The sequence below is a fragment of the Bemisia tabaci genome, chromosome 1, assembly GCF_918797505.1.
Source record: "Bemisia tabaci chromosome 1, PGI_BMITA_v3".
NCBI lineage: Eukaryota > Metazoa > Arthropoda > Insecta > Hemiptera > Aleyrodidae > Bemisia > Bemisia tabaci.
Genome location: NC_092793.1, coordinates 64,843,860 through 64,859,341, shown reverse-complemented (window position 1 = coordinate 64,859,341; position 15,482 = coordinate 64,843,860). Strand labels below are relative to the sequence as shown.

Sequence of the window (15,482 nt, the reverse complement as noted above, 5' to 3'; positions counted from 1 at the left end):
TTTTTTCAGATGTAATATTGGTATTTTATGTTCGGCTAAAGAGTCTACTTTAAGAAAATGCCAAGAAACATTATGTTCCTTCACTTTCATTTTTGGGCCTATGTCCGACCTTTACCATTGGCTCGATCCACTGTGGGGCGGCCCCCTCTAAGGGGACGGGGGCTAACTTTTTTTTTCATATGGCAACCCCCCCCTTTTGTGATACCTTATTCGAAAGATAATGAAAAAAGAAAATTTTTGGCGCAAACCGCAGTTCAAAATGTTGATTTTTGACAAAATGGCGGCCGGTCAAAATTCAAAATGGCGGAAATCTGACATCTCCGTGGTTTATGGACAGATTGGCGTTAAATTCGGAATCCTAGGGTTTTTCGAGACGAGAAGAACAATTCTGGCATTGGTTATCCAGAAAAGTCGGTCCTTTTCAAAATGGCGGCGGTCAAAATGGCGGCCTACCGCGGGAAGTGGATATTTAGGCTGCCTGCATATCGATGGATTTGCATGAAACTTGGTATTTAGGGGTATCTCGGCACGAGAAGAACGAATCTTTCAGTGGATATTTGAAATTCCGACAAATTGAAAATGGTGGCGGAAAAATGGCGGGATGTCAGTTTTACGGCTGTTTACCGATGGATTCGTATGAAATTCAATATCCTGGTGGTTTTCGACTGGATAAAAAGAAATCTTTCATTAGATTATTGAAATATTAAATAATCGATATCGAATTTCATGCAAATCAATCGGGAAACACCCGTAAAACTGATATCCCGCCATTTTTCCGCCGCCATTTTGAAAGTTGTCGGAATTTCACATATCCAATGAAAGATTCGTTCTTCTCGTTCCGAAACAGCCCCGAATACCCAGTTTCATACAAATCCAACGATAAGCAGCCTAAATATCCACTTCCCGCGCTAGGCCGCCATTTTTCCGCCACCATTTTCAATTTGTCGGAATTTCAAATATCCACTGAAAGATTCGTTCTTCTCGTGCCGAGATACCCCTAAATACCAAGTTTCATGCAAATCCATCGATATGCAGGCAGCCTAAATATCCACTTCCCGCGGTAGGCCGCCATTTTGACCGCCGCCATTTTGAAAAGGACCGACTTTTCTGGAAAACCAATGCCAGAATTGTTCTTCTCGTCTCGAAAAACCCTAGGATTCCGAGTTTAACGCCAATCTGTCCATATACCACGGAGATGTCAGATTTCCGCCATTTTGAATTTTGACCGGCCGCCATTTTGTCCAAAATCAACATTTTGACCTGCGGTTTGCGCCAAAAAAATTTTTTTTTCATTATCTTTCGAATAAGGTATCACAAAAGGGGGGGTTGCCATATGAAAAAAAAGTTAGCCCCCGTCCCCTTAGAGGGGGCCGCCCCCAAAATTTTGGGGGGACAAAAAAGTTGCTACTTTAGACCGAGGAACATTGCCAAAGTTTTAAACTCCTATCTCAATTTGGAAACAAGTTACAGGGGTGGTCAGTGACTTTTGGATAACCCTGTATATGCCCCTCCCAGCGGCCGTTTTGTAGAGGAAAGGGGGTTGCTCTTGGCCCCTGTAAGGTGTAATGGCATTCCAGAGCACCAATTTGCGATTTCTGACTCGAAATGCGGAATCTACGCCCTGCCGCTTTGAGAGAATTTCACTGCAACTATGCCCCCCCCCCCCCCCGACGAGCGTTTTGGAGAGGAGAGGGGGTTGCTCCTGGCCCCGCGTAGGGTGTAATGGCATTCCAGACCTCTAATTTGCGATTTTCGACTTTGAATTCGGAATCTACGCCTTAAATTACATTAGAAACGACACCTCACATGCCGCTTTGAGAGAATTTCACTGCAACTATGCCCCCCGGCGGCCGTTTTGGAGAGGGGAGGGGGTTGCTCCTGGCCCCGCGTAGGGTGTAATGGCATTCCGGACCTCTAATTTGCAATTTCCGACTTGGAATTCGGAATCTACGCCTCTCCTTACATAAGACTCGACACCTCACATGACGTCCTTAGAGAATTTCACTATTTATGCCCCCCCCCATGGCAGCCATATTAGAAAGAAGTGGGGATTGAGGGGGTTCCCCTGGCCCCATATAGGATATAAGCTATTGCTTGCAAGTCTCAAATTTGCGATTTATGACTTGAAATTTGGAATTTACGCCTTAAAATGACATAGGTTTCAACACCTACTATGACGTTGTGAGGGAATGTCACTGTTCATGCCCCCCGCGGCGGCCAATTTGGAGGGACGAGGGGGCTGCTCCTGGCCCCCCATACGATGTAATGGCATTGCAGACCTTCATTATAGATTTTACAACCCAGTTTGCATACAAAAAGACACGTCAATCGGCAGTGAAGGGTGCATCTCGTGAAATTATCTTTAGAGTTGAAATTTTGGCCGCCATCTTGGATTTGACGGTCCCAAAGGGGTTGAAATGATTTTTTGACACAAAATATGAATTCTACGACCAAAATTACGTATTAATGGATACCAAACTCGACAATATTCTCAAATTTTGGAATTTTGACCCCTGAGTCGCCCATTCTGGGCGCCATCTTGAATTGGGGGCACCAGCGTCATTTTTGAGCTTGACAACATCGAAAATCGGATTCTACACGAAAAAACGAAGAGAAGGGTGTATCGTTTAAACTTTATTACACAAGCTGCACACAGAAGTACATCTGCAACCGCACTGTTGGTTATATTTCCCTCATTTTAAAAAAATTTCGGATGAAACTTTTTGCGATGTAAAGTAGAAGAACAGGACTACCATTTTGCGAAAAAAAAACGGATATCGAATTATTACATTTCAAATGGTGGGGGCGAGAAGTGGGGGGAGGTTCAATTTTGTGTGGGCGATAACTCGCGCAAATGAAAAGCTTTCCCCCCGAAATTTTTACAGAAGGAAGGTCTTACTTAGTTCTAGGCTGGTATTGAATTTGAGCGAAATCGGTTGAGCCGTTTAAAAATGGCGAGCTTTGAAAGTTTTAGGCGGGGGGTGTGCGGCAAAAGAGGAGGGAAGCCGCACAGTGGGTCACGACCTGAAAATTGGTGGACAAGACGGCAAAGTTGTCGCACAGTGGGTCACGAACTGAAAGTTGGTGGACAAGACGGCAATGTTGTCGCACAGTGGGTCACGAACTGAAAATTGGTGGACAAGACGGCAATGTTGTCACACAGTGGGGCACGAACTGAAAATTGGTGGATAAGACGGCAATGTTGTCGTACAATGGGTCACGAACTGATGAACTGATAATTGATAGGCACGATGGCTATATTGTCGCACAGTCGGTTACACACTGATAATTGGTGGACAAGACGGCAATGTTGCGGAGCGCCGGTTTTTTTAATTTTTGGAAACAAAACGACTCTAATGTTAATCTGTTGGAAAATCAATAAAAATATAAAATCAAGAGCTCTAAAATGAGCTACCTAGATATGAGGACTGTATTGCCGTGCTAAAGAAAAACGCCGTGTGAACATTCGAGAGTTGTCAGATTTCCTTAAATTAAACGCCTACTTCCAAGGATACCTATGATTGTTTTCTCTGTTTTCTCTTGAAATTTTCAGATAATTTAGATCTGATAGTGAATAAAATTCTCTGAAAACTTGGAGGAAAAGAATTCACAGATTTTCCTGACAATTCGTATTTTATCAAAAGACATTTGTCAACGCCTAAAGGTTCATACGGCGTTCTTCCTTAGCACGGCAGTGTAGCTGTCATCTAGCACGTAATTAGTTAGTATTTCGTTTGTGTGAGAGGGTGTGCGTGTGGGAGTGGAGGGGGGGGGGGGGGGTCCTTTAATTTTTTTGTTCAAAAGACAGCCCTTAAAAACCGCTGTCTTTCTCCCTTTTTTTGCATTCGGGGGGTCACCTACCCCTGGCTACGTACCTGGATGTCATCTAACCAGAGATGTGCTAGGTACTTCAAGGATTTGCTTCTCTAAGTAGGTAAGTAATATTTTGAATTTAAACCTAGAAATTGACAGCCCTGTCCTGTGTCTTGGGCAAATTTATTAATGAGTCAGAAAGCTTGAAATCTGTTCTTTATTTTACTTAATGCATACAGTTCACTAAATTTCATTAAACTGTGAGATGGTCAAAAAGGGTGCCTTGTTGTTTAACATATAATGACCTAAAGACTCGCATACACAGGGTTTGTGATTTGGTCAACTGTAAGTACTGTTCTGATTTTAACCCTTAGAAATTCATACAAGCAAGCTGAACAAAGAGTATCACCAGACAAAATAAGACACTTGCCTAATTTCAAGATATTTGAGTGTTTATGTGGACACGATCAATGGAAAAGACACAGGTCTTTCAGTATTATTGAGAAACATTTGAGCACTAGAGTTTATGTCATGCAGCATTTAAAAGTCTCAAATTTTTGAAAGTTTCTTTTAAAAGAACCAGTTCCTTACAGAACAAAAGTAATAAGAAAAGTTTAGTCTTCCCTCACACCGCCCTTCTAAATTTACCTATTTTCGGGTCAATCCAAAATTCTCAGTGAAAATTTTTGTAACGAAAAATCCAAAATACTGACTGACTGGTATCTATGAATTAGAACAAATTTTGCATGTGAAGCCTATCCAGCAAGTTCTAAGCGTAAAATTACTTATTAAAATTATCATCAGAATTGATGTCGCTCGACAAAATTCACTTGTAGATAAATAATAAGAGGCAAAAAATATGGAAATGAAAGAATTGTTGTAGGCGCAAGCTATTAAACCTTGAAATTTATTAATGATCTTCAAATAATTAATGCACCACTGGCCTCTTGCAAATTTGACTTTCGGTAGAAAATCTTGCCCTGCCTGCAATTGACTTCCTATTCTACCCTTCCTTCCTTCCTTCCTTCCTTTCCTTTCCTTGCCTACGGCAAGTAAGCATGATTTTGGCGCTTCCATAATTGCAGCAAGAGAGAATAGATCTTGCCACTTATGAAAATTAAAGAAAGATAAGGAGCAGAATTCAATTGTTAGGGAGTAAATGACTTGGATCCTGACAGAATTAGTATTCAGAGCATTATTTGTTTTCAGTGCCTAAGATAAAATATTTTTTCAAGGTTTTTATCGTAGGCATTTAATTATCTACTTGAAGTGATCTAGGAGCAGATGCTTGTTCTATTGCTTTGAGGTGCAATTGGTACAGACACTGTCTTGCATCTGCACTTCTAGATATTATTAACATAGGAACTGATATGGTCTACTATATTTGCCATGAATTTTCATGCGTATGCTAATGATTCCACTGAAACATGATGTTTAAATGGACTTAAATACATAAAAATAAACCTAACCTAATCCCTGTTTCATGAAAAATTTGGTATCAGAGAGGCAGGTTCAAAATTACACTGACAAATATGAACAGCTGGTCAATAATCAATAGCTCAATGAGGTGCACTGAAATCTTGTTTCTCACCTGCATATTACCTGGATGTAATTTGAATCCATGAGTAAGATGAAAAGAATAAGGCAAGCTGCGGGTTTCTTTCTCTGCTTTTGTTATATCTGAGGATTCAAAAGGCAGCCAGGTAACATTTATGTGAGTAACAAGAAATCCGCAAATGACTACTTCAAAAATCAATGTCAGGGTCATTGCAAGCTACGCAAGTCATGAATTTTAACAACACTTTCTAGCAATGCTCTGGTGACTAATTCTGACAGAACCAACTCATCAGTTGCCAAAAAACAGTCGCAAGTGGAAGTCATAACGATAGGCAGTCGCATATCAAGGAGGCCGCGCCAAGTAAAGTTACGCACTTTTAGAGTGTGACGGAAGATTTGACATCTTGATGCTTGTATTCACTGACAACGCTAAACTAATGCAGCTAGCTTGTTGCACTCTAAAGGTGCATACTTCAACTTATTTGGTGTAGATTATAACACCTTAGTTCTACATAGCATAGCTTCATTTGAAATCATGCAGTGAAGCGTAATATCTTTTGCACATCTTGCATCGTAATGGTAGTTCAAACCGGAATGCGCTTATCAATATGTATCTGCCTCGAAAAAGAAAGATGGCAGATACCTAAGCAACCTGCTTGAAGTGTCATATCTTGCTAAGAATTTGGAGTGGGAAAGTACTCACTCATAATCAGGGAATTCTGTCTTTGTTAGCCATCAGCATAAGCAACCATCGGACTTGAAATTAAGTGTACAGATAATAGACCTTTAAAGCAACGCTAATTTCGAAATAATATTCACTGTTATTTTAAAGTAATATTGAATACTTATCCTGGATCGAGACCACATACCGCACTGAGAATTGAGATCAAAAAATGAATAAGCATTGATATCCCGGCCAGCCGCGTGATTTTCATAGTTCGATGGATGGCTCCACTTACACTGCACAGTTATATGGAAAACATCTACTTAGACGGCCTGTTTAAAACTTATAAACTTAATCAAACCGGAGACTTCGAAATGACGGACTTCGAAAAAACGGCTGTGAGGAACGTGGAGAACCATTAATTTAACTGAATGCCGATCCAATACGCCGATCTGATATTGCGAATGAAAACAAAACATATAATCAGTGATGCAAGTGTCGCCAACAGTAGTTTCCCTAAATTTCTTCTCTATGAAATAAATTGCACTTGAATAATGGCAAAATTTTGCGTTGACTTAATAAAATTCCAGCCAACATTGTCCAAATAAGTGATAAAATTAAGTTAACTTAATGCTGAGTCAACAGTACTTTAACGAGAAAAAGTTATGAATCAGTATGTGCTGTCAAGTACAGTTGGTACCTAGCTTTCTCCCGGCCAATGTTTTGCAAAATCATGACTTTGGAGGTTATGTTGTGTGCTAGAGGCTAGGGTTTCTTCTTTCTTTAGTCAGTCGGTGATTCGTCGTAGTATTATACGTTAGGTTTCTCAATTCTCTGTCTCTGATTCGGCGGGTATACTTCCTCCAGGCTCGTAGGGATGGTTACGAAAATGAGTTACTTAATTAATTTTCAAACAAAATATGTGTTGTCTGCTAAAAGGCTTCGGGTTGTTCTGTTTGTAGTCTCGTGGAAATCTGTCGCGTTCGGCGTTCGAAACATTTACATGTTTTCGTTTCTACCTAGAATGAAATCGTTCACTTCATTGAGCCAGCTAATCTCTTACGAATTCGTTGAATAATAGTTCGATATCAAAAATTAGTGCCGCCGTGAAATTCATATCGCATCATTCGCATCTCTGCGCCACTTTGATATATGTTTGGGTGAGTCAATTTGTATATCATCATTTTCTAATAGGATACTGTGAAAACCATTCCCATTAACAGCTGATCAAGTCTTTCTATGTTTAGTGAGTAGTTTTGAATTTCATTTAGAAAGGCACTTAATAGAAAGGTGTTGCAGTCGAAGCGAGAAATCCTTGATGCAGGAGACTTTAGCAGGTCGGCCATCGAAATTGTTTGTTAGTCAAATCAACAAGTCAAAACCAAGGTGAAGTGCTGTTATGTCATTCGTCAGCTTTGTCAGTCACTTTCTCTGTTGTGCCTAGAGTCTACGTCCAATAAGCTTACGCACTATAAGACTGTGACGGTAGATGGTATGATGTCATTTTTAAGTGTAAAGTTAATGAATGGAGGAAGATGGCGGATCTTCTGTCGCAGTCTACAAGTACGTAAACATAGTTGGCGTAAACTCTATGTGGAGTGGAATTAATGACATGCTGACGTCTCCTCTTGAGTTGCTAATAGGTTCTTGTCAATTCTACCCAACAATCCCAACGTAGGTACTTATTACGAAGGACGAAATTAACAAAGCCGCACGATGCCATGCCTGCATTCCACCTAAGCTTTGTCGTGTGCAGTTTATCAACATCAGGTTTAATACTTGGCTTCCTGCAGAAAATTCTTTAAAGCTTAAGCAGCCTGATAAGACATCTAAATTTGATGTATTGCACGTTCAAGATAATAATGTGTCTAGTGTTATCATGCTGACATAGTTTCAGCAAGACAGAGGAAGGCGCAAACTCTAGTGCTCAGAGTCCTGCTGTATATTGTCTGTAGTGACACATTGTCCAACCCTTCATAAGTGTCATACGCTAAACGTGCCTAAAAATTAGGGGACCTGGGTCATCCCAATGCCTTAAAAATGTGATGCACCCTGTTTTGATTATTTCATACTTCCAATCAAAAAGGTTGCAAAATTTTTATAATAGCCTTTTGAGTTAAGCCTATAATAGACTCCAGCTCCTTGTTTGCGCCTTCTGCTGAATTTCATGGGACACGAAAGGAAAATTTGGTCAGTCTATAATGTGTCCCATCCGTAACACTTTTTCCTGATGAATGGCATAAGTTAGGAATTGAGGACAAAATGTGGGGACACTCATATCAACTGTACCCCTTTGCAGAAAAAAAAAAGTATATTTGAGTGGCTTGGAGGACAATGCGCATAGGTGCAATCGTTGGAAAAATTGAGGTATAAATGATTTCAACTAAAATTAATCTTAAAGTAAATTCTAATGAAGTAGTCACCGATAAATTCCAATTTTTAAGCATCAAAAAATGAGTTTGAATTCTCTTTCCGCCATAAGGGTCCATGTTCTTAATTTTGAAACGTCAAACAAGTATTTCTTGCAATAGAAAAAACTGCACATATTATGCGCCTTGTTCTTCAAGCACCTCATTTCAACCCTAGAACTGAGAGCCTAAACTGAAAAAAAAAAAAATTTCTTGAAGGTAGGGCATAGATAGCATGCATACTTAATAAGTGCACGGTTAACAGCTGAAAAGTATTTACTTTCAAACCTTGGAACTTTGGCAGAAGCTTCCTCATTACTTTTTTTTGGTTGTCAAATCTCACCCGTACATGTCCATCATAGAAAAAAATGACAATCGTAACTCAATATTTCTGCTCAAAGTTGTGAGGTCACTGACATTAGATATAAAGCGCATCAATTAGATTACACTTCTAAGCTTTTTTGGAGATGATGCATTTAAAAGCATACATTTCACCTGACTCAATCGGTTGAGTTTATATTGTTAAAAATACCCATCTCCAGCTGTGGACCCAATTGACGGTTTCACAAATCTCTTGTTTTTGCCCGGTACTGTTAGCCCCCCAAAATATTGATGCACTTTAGACATACTGGAAGGACCTTAGAACGTTATATGGATGGCCATTGCTGCCAATTTGAATGATAACTTGTTGATAAATATTCATATGCATACAATGTGAATTAAAGTGATACAGGGGTTAACAATATTGGCCCATACTTCTTGACTCATGACGCTGGTCCAAAGATCTCTTGAAAACTTACAGAAATGATAGATGATAGAATGATGATGATGTCTAAAGGCATTTGTTCAAAATTTACAGTTAATTGGAAACAGCTCACGGTGTGAATTTTGGAAAATCGGTCAAATTCTTGCTTTTGCCCCTAGCCGTCACAAAGTTTTGTGTATCCTAAAATCACTCTGCTTGCATAAGATCATCAATATGGTTTTTATCCGCCCATTTTGAATGAAACTAGGCAGCTAGGTTTTGAGATGGGTGTATTTCTACCAAACAGAATTATGTGCAATTTTCAAACTTTTCTGTAGAGCACGTTTTGCAAAAATCATTGGTGTTTCGTTTCTAATTGACCGATATGGAATTGCTGCGACTTGTTGGAAAGCTAAAAAGCTCCTCTAACAACGCGTGTTGCCAAACCTCCCAAAAAATTTGAAAGGTAACTGAATTTTGCGAGATAGAGGAAATATTGCACATGGTTCCTTTTGACTTAAGTAACGCCCTTAACTGCATTCTGTCAAACAGAGCTATGTGTCGGAAAAAGTATCCTATGCCGGCATCTTCGGCTCACGTTCAATCGATTTTGATAAAACTTGGTAGGTATCAGGAGGTATTGTTGGACTGAAAACTCGAATTTTTAGTCGAATTTCCTAGATTCGGAAATCCAAGATGGCGGATGTGGCTTAAAATACTATATCTGTTCCTGTTCAATCGAGCTTAGTGAAACTTGGTTTAACGGGGTATTGTTGGACGGGAAACTCGAATTTCTAGTGGAATTTCCAAAATTCGGAAATCCAAGATAGCGTATGCAGCCTAACATACTAACTTGGCGCGGCCTAATCCTCATACAGTCGCGGGAATTTAACTCAGTACTCCAAACTTTTAAAACTTTTAATAGTACATTTGAATAATTTTACAGGGTGATCCCAAATTGTCTTCCACCCCCTCTAACTTTTTACCTAATTGAGGTAAAGATTTGAAACTTGGGGGATGTTCTAAGGTCAAAGGGAGCTACTTTTTAGCCCCCCTAAAATTTTCAGGACGTTCCTTTTGAAATGAAAATCAGAAATAAATCTAAACGTCATATATACGTCCATCGGATGTTTCAGTGGTGTCTCAAACTGTGTGATCGTCCGATGGACGTCCTCGGGATTTTTAAAAATGTCTGTAAATACCAGAATGTCCAAGGGACGTCCGATGGAGGTTCTTCGTGAAACGAGAATCAGAAATAAAATCTGAACGTTCCATCTACGTCTCTCGGATATTCTAGAAATGTCGGAAAATACTGGATCGGTACATGGACGTCTGACGGACGTTCCTTTTGAAACAAAAATCAGAAAAAAATCTAAAAGTCATGTATACGTCCATCGGATGTTTCAGTGCTGTCTCAAACTATTTGATCGTCCGATGGACGTCCCGGGGATTTTTAAAAATGTCGGTAAATACCAGAATGACCAAGGGACGTCTGATGGACGTTCTTCGAGAAACGAGAATCAGAAATAAAATCTGAACGTTCCATCTACGTCCCTCGGATATTCTAGAATTGTCTGAAAATACTGGACTGTCCAATGAACGTCCTTCGGATAACTCATTAACATTGTGATTACCGGAATATCCGACGGACGCCAGTCGGCAGTGACTTTATTCTCAGCGTCGATAAAATATGTTTAGTGCACGTTCGGTAGATTTCAGTCGGTCGTGACCGTATTCTTTGCGTTAAAACAATGTCCGGTGACTGTTCGATGGACGTTTCCTTTAGAACTAATATCAGATTAAATCAGAACGTCCAGAAGACGTGTTTCGGATTTAATCGTGATATTTCGAATAAGTTAACTGAAATTTAGTTAATGTCGTCTCACGCGTACATGCGACTGGGAAGCTCAGTCAGCAGAACACAGGGCTGCGGCGAATGAAACGCGGGTTCAAGTCCAGACGGCGCGGCGGCACACGGTGGATCCGAGTCAATGGTAGAGGTCGGTCATGGGCCAACAAAAAAAAGTCGGATTTTAAATATTTTTTCTTGGTTTTCTAGTAGTTAAGCTTCCAAAATGAATGTATCCATGGTTCAAGGGTCTTTGAATCCTTCCGCTTTGACATGCGGGTTGCCTAAAGCTGACATTGCAGGTGGTATCAAATTTGCCGTCTGATTCTCAAGGTTTTATTTCGCTTTTGCATGAGTTCTGTGGCAGATGAATCAAAATTTCAATTAAACACGCTTATTCTCCTCCCTTTAAGGAACATTTTGGTATATCATTAATGTGCATTGGCATATTTTTAGGAGGACCAAAACCACCTCCAAAGCTTGCTTTAAAAAAACGCCCAAAAAAATGTTTAGATAGCTCGATAAAAAAATGTCCACAAGTGTCCGCAAAATCCTTTGTTGGGTTGCTTCTAGTACACTATCAGGAATGATATTATGTAATAATTAGCCGCTAATATCCGCTAATCTGCGAAAACGGTCCATTTGAATGATAGGAAGTCGCGCCTGCTGGGAACCGATCTTGCTCTAATGTCATCAATGAAATCGTGCATCACACGATATCCTTCAATCTCGATAATTTTTCTACTGATTACTGATTTTGGCTGATTTGTTGATATTTTTGGACGAGACATTAATCTCCTATTAGTCTATGAAACTGATCAGTGTTATACAGTGCGATAAAGTTTAAGGTGTATGTTTTGCGCACTGTATATTTCACAAGTCCCGTTTTTTCCAAAATGTCTTCAACATACCTAGAACTCTTCCATGAGCTCCATACAAATAAAAATCGGTTGTGGGTCGAAAAAGAATAAATACAAGAAATCTCTTCAAAAGACATTGGTCCTTCTCAGAGGTTCTTCAAGGAGTTCAAGGGATCAGAACTTGCATGAAAAATAAATTTCCTCCTATTTTAATATTTTTTCAATAAAAATGTTTCAAACTTCACTCCAAACTTCGAGTAACAAAACGAAATAATGGAAGATGATATAATTTTTTTTTTTTTATTTTTTTTTATATTATTATTTTTTTTACTGCACATTCAATTTTTTATATCTTGTGGTAAGTACTTACCCATAATAATATTTTAGGATGACTCGATAAAAAGAAGCTACAGTATATACATCTCTTTTTTTATTTCTTTAATATATTGATCTATTATTTGAAATATGCATATTTGTTGAGTAACTGAAAGAGTAGAGGGTTCATGAAAATGAAAACGTCTATTGACTGGCTTGAAGAAAAGAGAAGAAAAATGAGCATTATCAGAATGTTCCGTATACGTGTCAGTATGCAATTGCGAGAAACCAATTAACATGAACAAAAAACGATGTTAGCAGAAATTGAAAGAAATATGGCAACCTTCGTGGTGAGAGGCCTGCGAAGCCGCCCTCCCTCACTCCTCAAGTAATGTCTTTGAGACAAGATCTGCAAAATTCTTCTTTATGTAAGATGCTTACGGGCTCATTCGCCGAAAGTAACGTGAAAAATAAACTATCAAGGATCCTATTTTCAATAGTTATGAAAAAGTGTGTCAAAGTCGTATTAAAACTCGTTATTCGGCTGAAATATGATAAAAAATGGAATCTACGGCGGAAAATACATAAGATGCAGGTACTTTGCTCTATTCTAAGAGCGGAAAATCTCTGTAATCAGAGAAAATAAGACGCGTGATGCGCGATGACCGACCCCTCCCATTGACTCGATCCACCGTGCGGCATCGGCAAAATCGTAAGTACATCTGACTTTGTATATCTAATTACTTATCAATCTCATAATTTGAATTGTGATTTCTTCCAGGCATTTGAAAGAGGTGTGTGAAAAAACGGCCAAAAATGCCTCAAGGCATTTTCGAATTTTGATCACTTGGGGTGATACAGTAGCTTCCGAGACGCCCAAAACCGGTCGCCGTTTTGCTCAGAAGCGCCGGGTTGCGACGTTGCCATTTTTTTAAGTGGAAACCTTTAAAAATTCATATCTCCGCCGCATCTCAACCGATTTCAATGAACTTTGTTTTTAAAATGTTCCTCTTAAGGTTAATCTTCAGCGTTAGTTCTGAAAAAATCCACCACGTCGCGCTGCTAAAATCTGACTCCGAAATCAGCGATTATTTAAATATGAAGAGAAAGACTCTAAATTCTGAAGCTAATAAGTTCTAGCAGCATGTCTGAAGAATGTGTAAAGTCAAAGATGAGCTTTCAAAGTTGCACAATAAAGGCTGGAATTTGATCCCCGTTTTCCTTATGGGAATCCAATGAGTGTGAGAGAGACAGCTCACGGTGGGAGAGAGATATCTGCCAACTGCTGAGAGCGATCAAGCGCGATTGGTTGCATCAAGGTCATCATGCTTAACCCTACTTTTTTCTGGGATCAAATTGCAGAGCTTCAGAAATTACTTTTCACGTTGCTTTTAGGGTCAATAGGAAGAAGAATGTTATAGCTAGAACTTATTTATCTTCGATTTAAACTGAAATTCCTTCAACTTTTATAAAAGCTCAAGGACTCACGTGGTGCTGTACGGACTCTAAAACACAGCGGTGGCGCCCCCTGCGCGGAGAAATTTCTTACTTCACGCAGCTGTAGATACACCTTAAATAGAGCTTTCTAGTGATGTATAGTTTCTTGGGGTTTACTCGGCTTTAAGTGGCATTTACGCGGTTTTAGCAGTTGTTGATAGACACAAAAATTTAGTTTTTATTTTACCACGATCGTGGAATCGACGGAATCTAAACAAAAACCAGTTTAAATGAAAGTTCAGATTCTCACCTTTCTAACGACTACAAGATCATCCCGGGAAAACGTTTAGTTCCCGAGATATGACCGCTCAAAGTTGGTCACATACGCTTTTGCGCAATGTGAATGCGTGGTATCACTAAGTCATTCGCGAACTAGGGGTCCCTTACGTTCAATTTACGTTGAAATAATTACACAGAGCAGTAAGGTGTCCAACACGAGCCGTATTTTCACCTTCGGCTGCCGCTGTGCGACGTTGCCATTTTTTGAAGTGAAAACTCTTAAAGATGCCTGTCTCCGCTGCATTTCAACCGATTTCAATGAACTTTTTTTTAAAATGTTCCTCTTAAATAGAGCTATCTAATGGCATTTAGGTTTCTGTATTTTATTTACCTTAGGGAGGCACTTAGGTCGTTTATATGGTTCTTTGCAGGGATTTTTCATAAAAAAAATAGTGTTGCTAATTATTTTTTTTTTTTTTCTCGGCGGATTGTGGGAGGGTTTAAAATGGCAAAATTTAAAAGAAAGAACTTTAAAAAGGGATTCTTTTAATCACTATTCTTACTTGTACAAATATTGAAAGCGACGCTCTCATTGTAGAGGAGAAGGTGGTGTTGCTAATTTACCAAGATTTTTGCATTATACTTTAAGCGATGGTGATCTTCCGATCTAGTTTGAATGTTAAAAAAAATCGGGGGAAATACAGACCCCCTCCTGAAAAAAAAGAAAAAAAAATAGCAACACTATTTTTTGTATGAAAAATCCCTGCAAAGAACCATATAAACGACCTAAGTGCCTCCCTAAGGTAAATAAAATCCAGAAACCTAAATGCCATTAGATAGCTCTATTTAAGCGGAACATTTTAAAAAAAAGTTCATTGAAATCGGTTGAAATGCAGCGGAGTTATTCATTTTTAAAGGTTTTCACTTTTGGCAACGTCGCGCATCGGCAGCCAAAGGTGAAAAAACGGCTTGTGTTGGACACCTTACTGCTCTGTGTAATTATTTCAACGTAAATTGAACGTAAGGGACCCCTAGATCACGAATGATTCAGTGATAAGATGCATTCACATTGCGGAAAAGCGCATGTGACCAACTTTAAGCGATCATATCTCGGAAAATAAACGTTTTCCCGGGATGATCTTGTAGTCGTTAGAAAGGTGAGAATCTGAACTTTCATTTAAACTGGTTTTTGTTTAGATTCCGTCGATTCCACGATCGTGGTAAAGTAAAAACAAAATTTTTGTGTCTATCAAAAACTGCTAAAACCGCGCAAGTGCCCTTTAAAGCCGAGTAAACCCAGGAAACTATACATTAATAGGAAGCTCTATTTAAAAGGAACATTTTCAAAAAAAGTTCATTGAAATCGGTTGAGATGCAGCGGAAATATGCATTTTTAAAGGTTTCCACTTTAAAAAATGGCAACGTCGCAACCCGGTGCTTCTGAGCAAAACGGCGACCGGTTTTGGGCGTCTCGGAAGCTACTGTATCACCCCAAGTGATCAAAATTCGAAAATGCCTTGAGGCATTTTTGGCCCTTTTTTCACACACCCCTTGG

At 39.3% G+C, this 15,482-nt stretch overlaps 2 protein-coding genes across 4 annotated transcripts in view; one reads left to right on the top strand and one right to left on the bottom strand.

Moving 5' to 3' along the window:
* The window catches only part of LOC109034612 (uncharacterized), a 135,955-nt gene extending 129,476 nt beyond the window's left edge, over positions 1–6,479 (bottom strand). The window contains exon 1 of the mRNA XM_072305406.1: positions 6,240–6,479. The gene's annotated coding sequence lies outside the window, so the exon portion shown is untranslated. The remainder of the gene's footprint in view (positions 1–6,239) is intronic.
* A 358-nt stretch (positions 6,480–6,837) lies between these two features.
* LOC109040291 (putative peptidyl-tRNA hydrolase PTRHD1) overlaps positions 6,838–15,482 on the top strand; it is a 202,166-nt gene continuing 193,521 nt past the window's right edge. The window contains exon 1 of one of the 3 annotated variants that reach the window (XM_072305465.1): positions 6,838–7,194. In XM_072305465.1, the coding sequence (XP_072161566.1) occupies positions 7,187–7,194 (8 nt within the window). In that variant the 5' untranslated portion in view covers positions 6,838–7,186. The remainder of the gene's footprint in view (positions 7,195–15,482) is intronic. The other 2 variants (XM_072305458.1, XM_072305467.1) reach the window with 2 other exon arrangements.